The 15,255-nt window shown below is 42.1% G+C and overlaps 1 protein-coding gene across 1 annotated transcript; it reads left to right on the plus strand.

The window, feature by feature from the left end:
- The first annotated feature begins 1,351 nt into the window (after positions 1-1,351).
- On the plus strand, positions 1,352-14,903 carry si:ch1073-456m8.1 (leucine-rich repeat flightless-interacting protein 2). The gene is made up of 6 exons (XM_041888044.2): positions 1,352-1,777; positions 4,009-4,083; positions 8,314-8,358; positions 8,928-9,089; positions 11,194-11,277; positions 12,668-14,903. The coding sequence occupies exons 1-6, from the start codon at positions 1,679-1,681 to the stop codon at positions 13,334-13,336; spliced, it is 1,134 nt and encodes a 377-aa protein (XP_041743978.1). The 5' UTR covers positions 1,352-1,678; the 3' UTR covers positions 13,337-14,903.
- The last annotated feature ends 352 nt before the right edge of the window (positions 14,904-15,255 follow it).

The raw sequence follows: 15,255 nt of genomic DNA on the forward strand, positions 1-15,255 counted from the left end.
CGATGACCAAACATTTATGTAGATAAGCCAACGATAAAGGCATAGAGGCTTGCGCTGCTTTTTTTACTCCGTGTTGCGCTGTTGGCGGTAGGTACACTTGATTCAGAAGCCCTGGGTAGGCAAACTGTTCCCATTTTGAACCATTTCATTTGTCTGAAAAGACAAACTCCGCCTATACACACACGATAACATACGCACTATACACACATGTACACATGGATTTTGTGTTATAGATAAATGGTAGTAGAGTAGAGGCCTGAGGGCACACACCTAATATGTTGTGAAATCTGTTATGAATGTATTGTAATGTTTTTCAAATATATAACTGCCTTAATTTTGCTGGACCCAGGAAGAGTACCTGCTGCCTTGGCACCGGCTAATGGGGATCCATAATAAATACAAATACCTGATGGACCGGGAGATCTGTGGCTAAATCGAGAGATCCAGCTTGCACAACCCCCGCCACAGCAAAGTTTGATACTAGCCTACTTGAGATTTCATAACTTTTAAAACCATGACCAGAGAGCTGCTGTTCTTATGAGTGAGTTCATGTCTAAGTTTTATTCAGCACTGTCAACACTTTTTATTCAACACTATTACAAAACATAAAACAAGCTTCTCTCTACTTCCACTGGCGCTGCAGCTGCAATGAATGAGTAGTCAAGTGACTGCGTTTTTATTATTATTAGCAGCTCCTCGTGTCTATTTTAATATCGAGGAGTATTTCATTTTCTCTGGTCATAGGAACAACATTAATTTGTGCCTGAGGCAGATGCGGTGCGAGTCGAGTTTTCGCCATCAGGTGGAAGAATGTGTCCCCTCTCTCTGGTAAGTCTCACCAGAGGAAAAGGAGGAGAGAGCAGTGACCGTGAGATGCGGACCCTCTGCTACACTCGCCCTCCCTCTGCTGAGACTAATGTGGTGTTCTTACTTGGAACTCGGAAATCTCCGACTTCTGACTTCAGTGCGTTCAAGACAACTGCGAACTCTGAAAAATACGAGATCCGACTGGGAAAAATCGTTTTGAACCGTCATCCGACTCGGAAACTCGGGCATCTTTCTAGAGCTCCGACGTCATGATTTGACCTCGTTGTCTTGAAAGCACCATGACCATCAGACGCAAGTACCATAAGTCCAGTAAAAAACAAACAAATGCTAATTATTTAAATTTATGCTCAGCTGTGGCTCGCAAGTGTTTACACCAACTATTTTGTTATCAAAGTTCGAGTTTTGACATATAATATGGTCTGAGGATAATAATATTGGCAAGCCAGGCATATAGCCAATATGCTGTGATAATGTATTAGGTCTACTGCACAAACCTCCTTCCTACAGAACTGTTTTATTAGGTTAATGTTACATTTTCATGTTTTAGCGGTAGATTTCGGGTTGCTTTTTGACTGCGAAAGTTATCTTGACTCAGAAAAGGTTGGTGACCACTACTCTACGCCATGCCAGCCTCCGGAGGCAATCCTAAAGGCAACCCAGAGACAAACAGGTTCCGCCCACGTTACAGTTTTGTTAACCTTCGCCCACAATCTGGGAGCCAGTTCATTCTGTCGCGATACCTTCATCCACACCAAACAAAACATTACTCGGGTGTGTTGATTGCACTCATAGCATCTAGTTGTTAAGAAAAGTATTCATATTGTTTTGTGTATCGTAGGCTACTAGAAAAATGCATTCCGGGACATTGGAAAGAGTTGGGTCACCGAGGAAAAGGACGCTTTCTCGGGGAGTGAGCGATGATGAGTCACTTCGCAACATTATCAAGGAGGTGAGCGTTGAGAAATCACGTCGTCGTCATTTAATGCGATATTTACATGAGGCATACATTCTATTTTCTCTATCTATTTTTATTGAGTCTAATTTGACATTATAGCCTATTCAACTAAAATTGAAGCTTAGCGAATTGAAGCTTAGCATTAGCAACATTACTAGTGGTTACAGTCGAGAAGATTCATCCTCTTACAGTAAGCCACCGCCTGTGTTTATATTTTTAGGCGTTCGTTTACTTTGTGGTTTTTAACCCTATGTGTAGCCTACTACTCATTTTCATTTCGACTCTCATCCCAGTGTTACTGTAGCATGCGGTGTTACATTGAAAACGGTTATATGCACACATAATGTGACTATTGTTGATAGTCAGATTAATATAATAGTTCGATTAAAACGTTTATAAACGTTAAATATAAATATGCTTTGCAAGAAGAACGATTTCCCTCATAATCCTGTTTAGTCTACATGGACACATCTGAAATCAGGCTACCTTATGGCACATTGATGAATGCAGACGAGGTCGGTTCCCCGGGGCTCCAAATGCGTTAGACCGGCCCTGATTGTAACCAAACTATGTACATCCTTGTTTTATGTTTAGCTAGCTACTTAAAATGGCTTCTTCTCCTAATCTCTGTTTAGTGTCTATCCCATTAGGGCACAAGTGTAAAAAAACAAGTATGGCTACTTCCTTACAGTGTGCATATAATAGGGATGACACATTACATGACTAATGTAGTTAGAATTCAGTCATCAGTGGTTCATTATACGTTTATTTAATTATGTTCTTATTGGTAGAGTACAGTAGACCTACAGTCCATAAGAACTGGACCTAGAGGTTTGCCTAAAATCCATGTTTCTATCCATATGCTCTATGAATGTAAATTATGTGTTGACATGTAGCCTAGGCTATTAAACAGTAGCAATAGCCCACTCATTTGATTGAGCTTAATTAATGAATCCATCTGTAAAAGAATCCTTCGGCATCATTATCTAGCCTTACCCCTAAATACATGTAAGTTATGTGATAACATGTAGGCTAATATTCAATAGCAGGCCACTCATTAGATTGAGCATCACAGAAGACCTCATACCTATCTGTAAAGTAAGCATCCGGCATCATATAGCCTTTCTCCTAAATGCAAGGCATTGAGTTTCACAGATGGCCTGCTCTTCACTTTGTTTAAAAGGCTTGGAGATGGTATAGATTTTATTGATGGACCTGCTAAACCATCTTAACATGTTGACATATACCAGCTGACTATTGGATGTGGGAACAATGTAAAAAGGTGCAAACAGTTATTCCCACATGCTTTTGTTAACATTATAGTGGTGAGGAGGAGTCTACCGTGTTCGGAAGCAATTTCACCATTAATTTTCTGTATTCAGGGTTCACTCAAACATCTTTTAAAGCTTTGTTTTACTATTGACAGTTACAGCTTATTTCGGGATTGTATATCGATTCACTCTCCTTAAATATGAGTCATCTGATTCATTCGTTTCAGTCTCCAGCTCCTGATATCAGTGCATAATGTCTCCTAAATTAGCCTAGTGCGCCCAGCTGTGCACATGCGCACTAGACCCGAGCTCGTTTTCCCTGGCCAAACAAGCTGGCTAGCTGAACTATGCTAGTTTTCGTCCTTATTGCCAAACTTCATAAATACTGCACTCTCAACGTATAAACTCCTTTGCTAGTTATACAATCATGTTACTAAGAAATTCGCATGAAATAAACGTGAAAATGATTTATCGTTTTATTTTGTTGAATAGTCATGACTGGTTCGAGATATCTGTTTTAAGACGACGGTGGCGAAGGATATCATTGCTCCTTGACACATATCCAAGTTCAGTTTTGAGATCCACCAGCATCATTGGCGTAGGGTTAGCTAGACGTTTCTGACTGGTCTTGGAACTGTGACAACAGGCAGCCTCTCCCTGCTTGGCTCGATGGGATATGTAGTGATTTTGCCAACACAGACAGATATGTACACAGTCTTCTGCCCTTAACCTTTTTTAAACTGACTATCGTATTTTTTGATTAAATCAGACTTTATTAGTATAATGAGTAAAGCAGGAATGTCACAATTTAATTGACGCGAGAAAATAGCAACTCTACAGAGCGCCAATGGCTACAATGATTGGCTAAATTACTTCCTGACACGAAGGGTTGGCAGAGCTTCTCTTCACCACTATTATGGCTCTGTCTGAGATGTCTTTTTGTTCCTTTGTCAGACGGAGAGTTCGGCTAGGCGTCTGACGCACAGTGACAGCAGAGGGGGGACCCTCAAGAGGAGCAGTGGGAGTCAGGTATAATAGGTGCAATGAATGAAGGGCAATTCCATGCTAACAGAATGATGCAGACTCAAGTTTTCACATTTAAATGTATGCCAAACAAAACGATTGATTGCGAAGTTAAACAAACCATACAATTCTATACCCAAAGACTACACTGAACAAAAATATAAAGTGTTGGTCCCATGTTTCATGAGCTGAAATAAAAGATCCCAGAAATGTTCCATGTGCACAAAAAGCTTATTTCTCTTAAATTTTGCGCACACATTTGTTTACATCCCTGTTAGTGAGCATTTCTCCTTTGCCAAGATAATCCATCCACCAGACAGGTGTGGCATATCAAGAAGCTGATTAAACAGCATGATCATTACACAGGTGCACCATGTGCTGGGGACAATAAAAGGCCACACTAAAATATGCAGTTTTGTCACACAACACAGTGCCACAGATGTCTCAAGTTTTGAGGGAGCATGCAATTGGCATATTGACTGCAGTAATGTCCATCAAAGTTGTTGCCATATAATTGAATGTTCAGTTCTCAACCATAAGCCGCTTCCGATGTTTTAGAGAATTTGTCAGTACGTCCAATCGGCCTCACAACCGCAGACCACATGTATAGCGTTGTGTGGGCGAGTGCCCCTCGGTGGCGCTGGGGTTATGGTATGGGCAGGCATAAGCTACCGACAACAAACACAATTGCATTTTATTGATGGCAATTTGAATGTACAGAGATACCATGACGAGATCCTGAGGTCCATTGTCATGCCATTCATCCGCCACCATCACCTCATGTTTCAGCATGGTAATGCACAGCCCCATGTCGCAAGGATATGTACACAATTCCTGAAAGTTGAAAATGTCCCAGTCCTTCCATGACCTGCATACTCACCAGCCATGTCACCCATTGAACATGTTTGGGATGCTCTGGATCAACGTGTACGACAGCGTGTACCAGTTCCCGCCAATATTCGGCAACTTCGCACAGCCCTTGAAGAGGAGTGGGACAACATTCCACAGACCACAATCAACAGTCTCTATGTGAAGGAGATGTGTCGCGCTGCTTGAGGCAAATGGTGGTCACACCAGATACTGACTGGTTTTCTGATCCACGCCCCTACCTTTTTTTAAGGTATCTGTGACCAACAGATGCATATCTGCATTCCCAGTCATGTGAAATCCATAGATTAGGGCCCAATGAATTTATTTCAGTTGACTGATTTCCTTATATGAACTATAACTCAGTAAAACATTTGAAATTGTTGCATGTTGTGTTTATATTTTTGGTCAGTATACTTTCAAAAATGTCCACAGATTTTTTTTACTAAAACACATATACTTGAAGAACAGTGCAGAAGTTTTGTTACAGAATGACGGTCAAAGCTCCCTCGGTTTTTCAAAACAGAATGACATCACGGTCCCTGATCTGTACTATACAGAATTGCATAATTATGGATATGTGATGTATTCATTGTGATGTATCCTGAATAGGTAAACAAAGGTAGAAAAATGCAATATCCTCCTTTGTATGTTTGGGTATTATTCAAACAAGACCAAATTTGGTTGGTACGGACAAGACCAAATCTGAACCAATCATAGATCATGTTTTGAAATCACAGTAGAGCACAGTACAGCACCGCACAGTAGAGTAGAGTTCAGTACAGTACAATACAGTAAATTATACTATATTCTACTCTAGCGTACTGTACTAAACTCTGCTTTTCTTTACTGTACTAAACTTTACTGTGCAGTACTGTACTGACCTCTACTTTTCTGTCCAATCTGGTGATACATAGACGTATATGATTGGTTCCGATTTGGACTGACCAAATTTCAACTACTTCTCAACGTCCATGGACTGGTGTCGGTCGGTATTCAGTGGGTGAAGTCGCTGGTTACAGTAAATGGAAAGAGAGGGGCCTCATGGGTAGGTGTCAGTAAGAGCCCAGGAGAGGTGACATTAACAGGAGAGCAGTGGTGCCTGGAGAAGTGGGTATACTCTTTTTATTATTTCTTTCAAAAGGCCTGCCTGGCAAAGGAAAGGTGCCCTGTGTGAAATTCTATACTGAAGAAAAATATAAACGCAACATGCAACAATTTCAAAGATTTTACTGAGTTACAGTTCATATAAGGAAATCAGTCAATTTAAATAAATAAATTAGGCCCTAATCTATGGATTTTACATGGATATGCATCTGTTAGTCACAGATACCTTAAAAAAAAGGAATGGATCAGAAAACCAGTCAGTATCTGGCGTGACCACCATTTGCCTCAAGCAGCGCAACACATCTCCTTAGCATATAGTTGAACAGGCTGTTGATTGTGTCCTGTGGAATGTTGTCCCACTTCTCTTCAATGGCTGTGCGAAGTTGCTGGAAATTGGTGGGAACTCGAACATGCAGTCATACACATCGATCCAGAGCATCCCAAACAAATTACATCAATAAGGGATCATAGCTTTCACCTGGATTCACCTGGTCAGTCTGTCATGGAAATACCTTTCATTTGACACCTAATTTGATGTGCTCCTATGAACTTCACATGTTGGTGCTCATGGATCCTTTTACATGGAAATGGCCTGAAGCTACTGGCATACAGTGAGGGAAAAAAGTATTTGATCCCCTGCTGATTTTGTACGTTTGCCCACTGACAAAGAAATGATCAGTCTATAATTTTAATGGTAGGTTTATTTGAACAGTGAGAGACAGAATAACAACAACAAAATCCAGAAAAACGCATGTCAAAAATGTTGTAAATTGATTTGCATTTTAATGAGGGAAATAAGTATTTGACCCCCTCTCAATCAGAAAGATTTCTGGCTCCCAGGTGTCTTTTATACAGGTAACGAGCTGAGATTAGGAGCACACTCTTAAAGGTAGTGCTCCTAATCTCAGCATGTTACCTGTATAAAAGATACCTGTCCACAGAAGCAATCAATCAATCAGATTCCAAACTCTCCACCATGGCCAAGACCAAAGCGCTCTCCAAGGATGTCAGGGACAAGATTGTAGACCTACACAAGGCTGGAATGGGCTACAAGACCATCGCCAAGCAGCTTGGTGAGAAGGTGACAACAGTTGGTGCGATTATTCGCAAATGGAAGAAACACAAAATAACTGTCAATCTCCCTCGGCCTGGGGCTCCATGCAAGATCTCACCTCGTGGAGTTGTAATGATCATGAGAACGGTGAGGAATCAGCCCAGAACTACACGGGAGGATCTTGTCAATGATCTCAAGGCAGCTGGGACCATAGTCACCAAGAAAACAATTGGTAACACACTACGCCGTGAAGGACTGAAATCCTGCAGCGCCCGCAAGGTCCCCCTGCTCAAGAAAGCACATATACAGGGCCGTCTGAAGTTTGCCAATGAACATCTGAATGATTCAGAGGAGAACTGGGTGAAAGTGTTGTGGTCAGATGAGACCCAAATCGAGCTCTTTGGCATCAACTCAACTCCTTCCCTCAGCCAGGACATTGAAAATGGGTAGTGGATGGGTACTCCAGCATGACAATGACCCAAAACACACGGCCAAGGTAACAAAGGAGTGGCTCAAGAAGACGCACATTAAGGTCCTGGAGTGGCCTAGCCAGTCTCCAGACCTTAATCCCATAGAAAATCTGAGGAGGGAGCTGAAGGTTTGAGTTGCCAAACGTCAGCCTCGAAACCTTAATGACTTGGAGAAGATCTGCAAAGAGGAGTGGGACAAAATCCCTCCTGAGATGTGTGCAAACCTGGTGGCCAACTACAAGAAACGTCTGACCTCTGTGATTGCCAACAAGGGTTTTGCCACCAAGTACTAAGTCATGTTTTGCAGAGGGGTCAAATACTTATTTCCCTCATTAAAATGCAAATCAATTTATAACATTTTTGACATGCGTTTTTCTGGATTTTTTTGTTGTTATTCTGTCTCTCACTGTTCAAATAAACCTACCATTAAAATTATAGACTGATCATGTCTTTGTCAGTGGGAAAACGTACAAAATCATCAGGGGATCAAATACTTTTTTCCCTCACTGTATTTAGTTTGCGGCCCAAATGCCACCCTATTCCCCATAGGGCTCTGGTCAAAAGTAGTGCACTATATAGGGAATAGGGTGCCATTTGGGACGCATACCTACTGTAGTAAACATGATTACTTCTGATTCTATCACTGTTATTGAACATACTGAGAGTATGTTCAAACTTCTCATATATTACTTGTTGATGAGTGTTGTTGACCTTTTATCTTGGTCTTGGTCATTTCAGCAGTCTGAGGAGGATCAGGAACTGATGATGGAACTCCCTGAGATGGTGATTATCTGCACAAGCTGTTTTAATGATGATGTTTTGCAGGATAACTTTTCTCATATTTTAGCAGTATATAACCAGTTCTACTGGATGTCAAATTAGACATTCTACATATTCAAAGGGTGCGCACTCTTTATGAAGCTCACACCAAATTACCCAGAAATATATTATTTAAAAAATGATGTGTTGTAATGCCAGTAACTCTCTGCCATATAAAGAAGACAAAAACCCTTGTATGACGCAGATAAATACGACCATAGACCAGAAATAGCTATCAAAACAATGACATAATTATCCAACAGCTGAAGAACAAATCACATTAATTAAACCACCGCTGTTGCTAGTGTGACTAGATGAAGCTGCACACTGTCATGCCTAATGTATATTGTTTGTCTGAGATCCAATGGCACCCTATTCACTTTTGTCAAAAGTAGTACCCTGTAAAGGGAATAGGATGCCGTTTGGGACAAATCATTTCTATCATGGCCAGATGAAGCTACCCAATGATATGCCTGTGTATACATCGCTCAAGCTGCCCACTGATATGACTAATGAATACATCACTCATGCAGATTGACCTGCAGGCGAGCTACGACGATGTGTTGCAGGAGCTGCGTGGGCTGGAGCTGCAGCGGGAGACTCTGTTGTTCCAGGTGGACGTTCTGCAGGACGCCCTGGAGGGGGCCGAGGAGATGCTAGCTGAGGCCCAGAGAGAGGCCAGCCACGCCACCATGGTACACCTAGTCATACACACTAAATGCGTCCCTAAAGGCACCCATGTCCCTATATAGTTTACTACTTTTGACCAGCGCCCATAGTGGGAGTGCACTATTTACATTTACGTCATTTAGCAGACGCTCTTATCCAGAGCGACTTACAAATTGGTGCATTCAACTTATGATAGTCAGTGGGACAACCACTTTTTTTTAGTTTTTTTTTTTATGTGGGGGTGGGGGGGTAGAAGGATTACTTTTATACTACTTTTATACTATTCCAGGTATTCCACTATATAGGGAATAGGGTGCCATTTGGGACGCACTCACTCCTTTCTAGCCATGAATCATCTAAAGCCACATACTGAGAGGCTTAAGGTGGGGTCATCGCTCTAAAAATAGCTGATAGACAAATTTATTGAGGAATGTTTTTCCTTGCAAAAACTGTGGTTGTCTTACCTACCTTTAGTGGAATGCACTGTCTGTAAGTTTCTCTGGATAAATTACTAAAATGGAATGTACATGTAATATACAGTGCATTCGGAAAGTATTCAGACCCCTTGACTTTTTCCAAATAAGAAAACTGAAATATCACATTAACATAAGTATTCAGACCCTTTACTCAGTACTTTGTTGAAGCACCTTTGGCAGCGATTACAGCCTTGAGTCTTCTTGGGTATGATGCTACAAGCTTGGCACACCTGCGTTTGGGGAGTTTCTCCCATTCTTCTCTGCAGATCCTGTCAAGCTCTGTCAGGTTGGATGGGGAGCGTCGCTGCACAGATATTTTCAGGTCTCTCCAGAGATGTTCGATCGAGTTCAAGTTCGGGCTCTGGCTGGGCCCCTCAAGGACATTCAGAGACTTGTCCCGAAGCCACTCCTGCATTGTCTTGGCTGTGTGCTTAGGGTCATTGTCCTGTTGGAAGGTGAACCTTGCCCCAGTCTGAGGTCCTGAGCGCTCTGGAGTAGGTTTTCATCAAAGATCTCTCTGTACTTAATATTTTCCTCGATCCTGACTAGTCTCCCAGTCCCTGCCGCTGAAAAACATCCCCACAGCATGATGCTGCCGCCACCATGCTTCACTGTAGAGTTGGTGCCAGTTTCCCTCCAGACGTGATGCTTGGCATTCAGGCCAAAGAGTTCAATCTTGGTTTCATCAGACAAGAGAATGTTGTTTCTCATGGTCTGAGAGTCCTTTAGGTGCCTTTTGGCATGGGCCTTTTACTAAGGAGTGGCTTCCGTCTGGCCACTCTACCATAAAGGCCTGATTGGTGGAGTGCTGCAGAGATGGTTGTCCTTCTGGAAGGTTCTCCCATCTCCACAGAGGAACTCTGGAGCTCTGTCAGAGTGACCATCAGGTTCTTGGTCACCTCCCTGACCAAGGCCCTTCTCCCCGATTGCGCAGTTTGGCCATGCGGCCAGCTCTAGGAAGAGTCTTGGTTGCTCCAAACTTTTTCCATTTAAGAATGATGGAGGCCACTGTTCTTGGGGACCTTCAATGCTGCAGAACTTTTTTGGTACCCTTCACCAGATCTGTGCCTCGTCTTGGAGCTCTACGGACAATTCCTTCGACCACATGGCTTGGTTTTTGCTCTGACATGCACTGTCAACTGCCTTTCCAAATCATGTCCAATCAATTGATTTTCCACAGGTGTACTCCAATCAAGTTGTACAAACATCTCAAGGATGATCAATAGAAACAGGATGCACCTGAGCTCAATTTCGAGTCTCATAGCAAAGGGTCTGAATACTTATGTAAATAAGGTATTTCTGTTTTTTATTTTCAATAAATTTGCAAAGAAAACTGTTTTGGCTTTGTCTTTTATTGGGTATTGTGTGTAGATTGATGAGGAACATTTTTAATTTAATCCATTTTAGGACGTAAAAAAATGTGGAAAAAGCCAAGGGGTCTGAATACTTTCCAAATGCACTGTATATGTAAAAAGGTCCTAGAGGAGCAACACAATGCTCCAGTAGGAATGTCCAATTTCCTGTGGCCCAACTGTGGGTCCCAACCCACCGTTTTAAGAACCACTGCTCTAAAATACTTCACTACCCTCCGCTGCATTGATCTAATGGGTCGTATATGGACTGATGCTGCTAACCTGTCTCTCTGCATTTGTAGGAGTTGGAGCGAGAGAGAGAGGCCAAGAGGAAGTTGGAGGACATTGTCAGCTCTCTGATGCAGGAGGTGGAGAGGCTAAAAGAGGTAATGGGGGATGAGGAAGATGGGCTTACATAATCATAGAGAGAGAGGCACAAGTACAGCAGGCTTCCTGTTTTTTGGCATAAAGAGTGACAAATGGCTTGTTGCTGCATGCCAGCTCTTGTTAGTTGCGTAACTCTTTCGTTTGTCAGGGGAGTGTTCTCTTGTTCTTTCGGCTCAACTGTGCTTTGCTGAACTTGACAGAATGAAGTGTTTCAGCTGCTGGGAGATTCCAGCCTGTGGGACAACCTCCCACCATACCTGTTATTCTCACTGTGTGTGTGTGTGTGTGTGTGTGTGCGCGCATTACCATTCCTAAAGTAGGGCAATTTTTAAATGATTGACAGATATTTGTTCTGTCCCAAAGCCTATAGAATGGAATATGTTTGATAAAGTTGTTATGCATGCTACATGTTGACTGAAGTCCTGTGGAGTACATTTTGTGCTCTAATCTAAAGAGAGCAGCACACAGCACAATAGAAGATGTACACATTTTCCTCAGGGTTCAACCCGCATCCCTATCACAGTCCATTTATCTGGTTATCTGCTACTGAGGCTTGAGGCAGATTAGAAGGGAGTCACCTGTTTGCAATTTAAAGCCATAAGAAGAGCTAAACAATATATCCTAGCTGCCTCTATATTCTCCTCACTTTAAGAAACCTCAGATTTTCAAACTAATAAATTTTTGCATTGACTCAAGAGACCGTGGTCGTAATAATTTGGTAATCTGATCATCAGCATGGTCTTATGGTTGGGTAAGTCCAGTGTGGCCCAAGGCTGTGTGTGTCCCATCAAATGGCCTTGGCCTTGTACCCAGTGCATGCTCTGCTCTGCAGTAGGATGGCCTGTCCCCTGTCCACTTGCTGACAGACATGCAGATGCTGCCTGTTTCCTATTGCAATCGGGAAACGGAAACGTGACAATTGGCCTGGCTACTTTCCCAGCCAATGCCTCAAGCAATGCAAATAGAGCTGTGAATGTATTAATACAGTGTAGCACAAGATGTACCAGAGACAAGGCTATACAATTTATTTGACAGAGATTTGGACTCATATTTGTAATAGTAGCAGCCCAGACCGTGTAAATACTTATATGACTGTATTTGTTGAATCTGGTTTTCATATCACCCACCTCTAACCTGGAGTGTCCTGTTGACATTTGCATCCGGTTTTACAGAATGAAAATCGAAATGTAAATTTCTCAATGAGCTTCGGGATTTCCTGTTTCCCTGCTGTACTGAGGTTTGTACAGGGTTGTGTCCCAAATGGCACCCTATTCCCTACATAGGGCTCTGGTCAAAAGTAGTACACTATATAGGGAATAGGGTGCCATTTGGGGCACAACCCTGATGTGAACATTATTAATATAGTTGTTATATTATACTGTTCCACAGGAGAGGAACACCATATCAGCAGTCCCAGTGTACACACTTGTCAAGGAGCAGGAGAGGGAAGATGAGATGGCTAGACAACAAGCACAAGAGATGAAAATCAAAAAGGAAGCACAGGAACAAATCAGGGATGCACCAAGGGATGAGGACAATTCTCCACAAGATGCACCTCTCTCTATTATCCGATTGGACAGTGAGAGCCCCAGGCCCAACAACGGGCTATCATCTGAGACCAGCACTGGGGGGCTGCTCGCTTCCTTCTTCAAAAAGGGGAAGGGGGAGCAGCCCTCTGACAGTCCGACCCGGCCCTCTCCTCTCCACGTTGCCCGGCTGGTGTCCTCTGAGGACGTAGGAGAAGGGGCAGAGGGTGGCTTCACCAAGTTCACGAAGATGGTCAACAAGACCTTTGGGCCGTTGGCGCTGGGTAGCCAGACCCCCGGGAGCAGTCAGGAGGGGAACGGGCGTGACCTCTCCCCTGACAGGAACAATGACACAGACAGCATCAGCGCCTACGAAGACGCCTGCGCTGACATGCCCGAGCTGGAAGAGGGTGATGGGCTAAAGCTGCCCCTTGATGAAGGCTCCCCAGTAGATGATGAGGAGGGAGACCCGTCGAATGGCAATGAACCCAAGAGCCCCAAAAACCCCAATGATTCTTGCATTCTGTCGTAAGAGCTGCAGACCTGTTGTGGTACGAAGGGTCAAATCTTCTCTGAGATTACTGCTCTCGCTCCGTCAGCCTCTTGATAATATAATAAAATATGCCATTTACCATATAGCATTTACACCTATAGAAGGGTAGAGTCAATATTGGGAGTTGTCTTAATGCAACTAGGCAGGGTGGAATTCCAGTAATGTCTACAGACTACTCAAAGCCAATCTCTCTCCCTCAGCATGTTTGGTATGACTTGCAAGGTTGAACTTAAGTGTTTTGTTTTCCTGCCGTTCGGCACAAAAGGCAAATGACCTCCCTCTGTTTGCGTGCACTGAACTATCAGATATGTTTAAGGACACACAACAGACCTCTAGCATTCTAAACAGGCAAACTATGTGATTTGTAGATTAAGACGATTATAGTTGTTTCTATGCTCTTATAAGTTTAGATGCTGGCAAGATTGTAATCACAATAGCAGGCAGCCAATGAGCTAGCTACTATATATTTTTAGGGAATATTTCCATTTATGGGTATAAAACCATAATGTTTTCACTGCCTCACTGGCCTTCACGGGGACATTTATTTTGATCTAGAAGACTGACTTGGTGCCTTTCTGGCCTCACTAAAATGCGTTTTTATGAATATGAAAGATTAACTTGAAAGATTAATAAATTTACTGAATTTCATCTAGCTTTAGTTATCAGATGTCCATTGTTTGAAGTTGAACATAGTACAATACTAGCATGATTGAAAAAGTATCGACATTCCATTTAATAGTAAACCTTTAAGGATACCTGATAATAATTTTGATGTACAGTAACAGTACTGCATGCTACTCAGTGCTTGTAAGGTCAGGTCATGTTTGCACAGTTGCAGTGAAACTACTGAATTGGGAGACCTTACATGTTAATATTTTGTATCTGGCATTGCTGGACAATGTATCCTTTGTTTTTCTTCTCTCTCTACACATAACCATTAACACAATCTGAGGATAATCTTTTGACTTGGAAAGAGTTACATAAACATTGCTACCTATTAATCTTCTTAGGAGATTTTGTCAGAGTCCCAAAGGCACCTTATTCCCTATTTAGTGCATTATCTTTGACTCGGTTCAAGTAGTGCACTATAAAGGGAATAAGGTGTCATTTGGGACACATCCTTTATCAACATTCCTGCCCATGTTTGACGCTAGTGAGGTCAAATGGAATTGATCTGTTTTCCAATCCTCACCTTTTTTTAAATTTGCACAGTTTCCACAGCTACTGTCTTTTTACTGCGTTTGTAGAATGAACTTGGGTCCAAATCTTACAATGCCTTCAACATTAGCTTTTGTGTGTTAGACTTTGTTTCTCAAGTTAGAATGCAGCTCTTGTAGATAAGGGAGGGGGTGGGGGTTAAATGGATGTCAAGTTAGGAATTATTTCAGTATGTTGCTTTCTGACTTTGATACTTGTGATTTGTGTTTTCTATTCTGTTTCTATTGCCTGAATGTCTGTTTCTGCAGGAGATTGTCTTCAGAAAGTATTCACACCCCTTGACTTTTTCCACATTTTGTTGTTACAAAGTGGAATGGATTGAATTGTCATTTATGTCAACGATCTACACAAGACTCTGTCAAAGTGGAAGAAGAAGTCTATCTTTTTTATTTATTTATTTATATAAAACACTAATATCTTGATTAGATAAGTATTCAACCCCCTGAGTCAATACATGTTAGAATCACGTTTGGCAGCGATTACAGCTGTGAGTCTTTCTAGGTAAGTCTCTAAGAGCTTTTCACACCTGGATTATACAATATTTGTCCATTATTCTTTAAAAAATTCTTAAAGCTCTGTCAAGTTGGTTGTTGATCATTGCTAGACAGCCATTTTCAAGTCTTGCCATAGACTTTCAAGACGATTTAAGTCAAAACTGTAACAAAGCCACTCAGGAACAT

Source organism: Coregonus clupeaformis, chromosome 10 (genome assembly GCF_020615455.1).
Source record: "Coregonus clupeaformis isolate EN_2021a chromosome 10, ASM2061545v1, whole genome shotgun sequence".
NCBI lineage: Eukaryota > Metazoa > Chordata > Actinopteri > Salmoniformes > Salmonidae > Coregonus > Coregonus clupeaformis.

Bases quoted from the DNA above. Each gene is read 5' to 3' on its own strand.
- si:ch1073-456m8.1 (XM_041888044.2), top strand. From the start codon at position 1,679: ATGCATTCCGGGACATTGGAAAGAGTTGGGTCACCGAGGAAAAGGACG. The intron at 4,084-8,313 runs GTATAATAGGTG...TGGTCATTTCAG, and splicing joins AGAGGAGCAGTGGGAGTCAG to CAGTCTGAGGAGGATCAGGA. The intron at 8,359-8,927 runs GTGATTATCTGC...TCACTCATGCAG, and splicing joins TGATGGAACTCCCTGAGATG to ATTGACCTGCAGGCGAGCTA.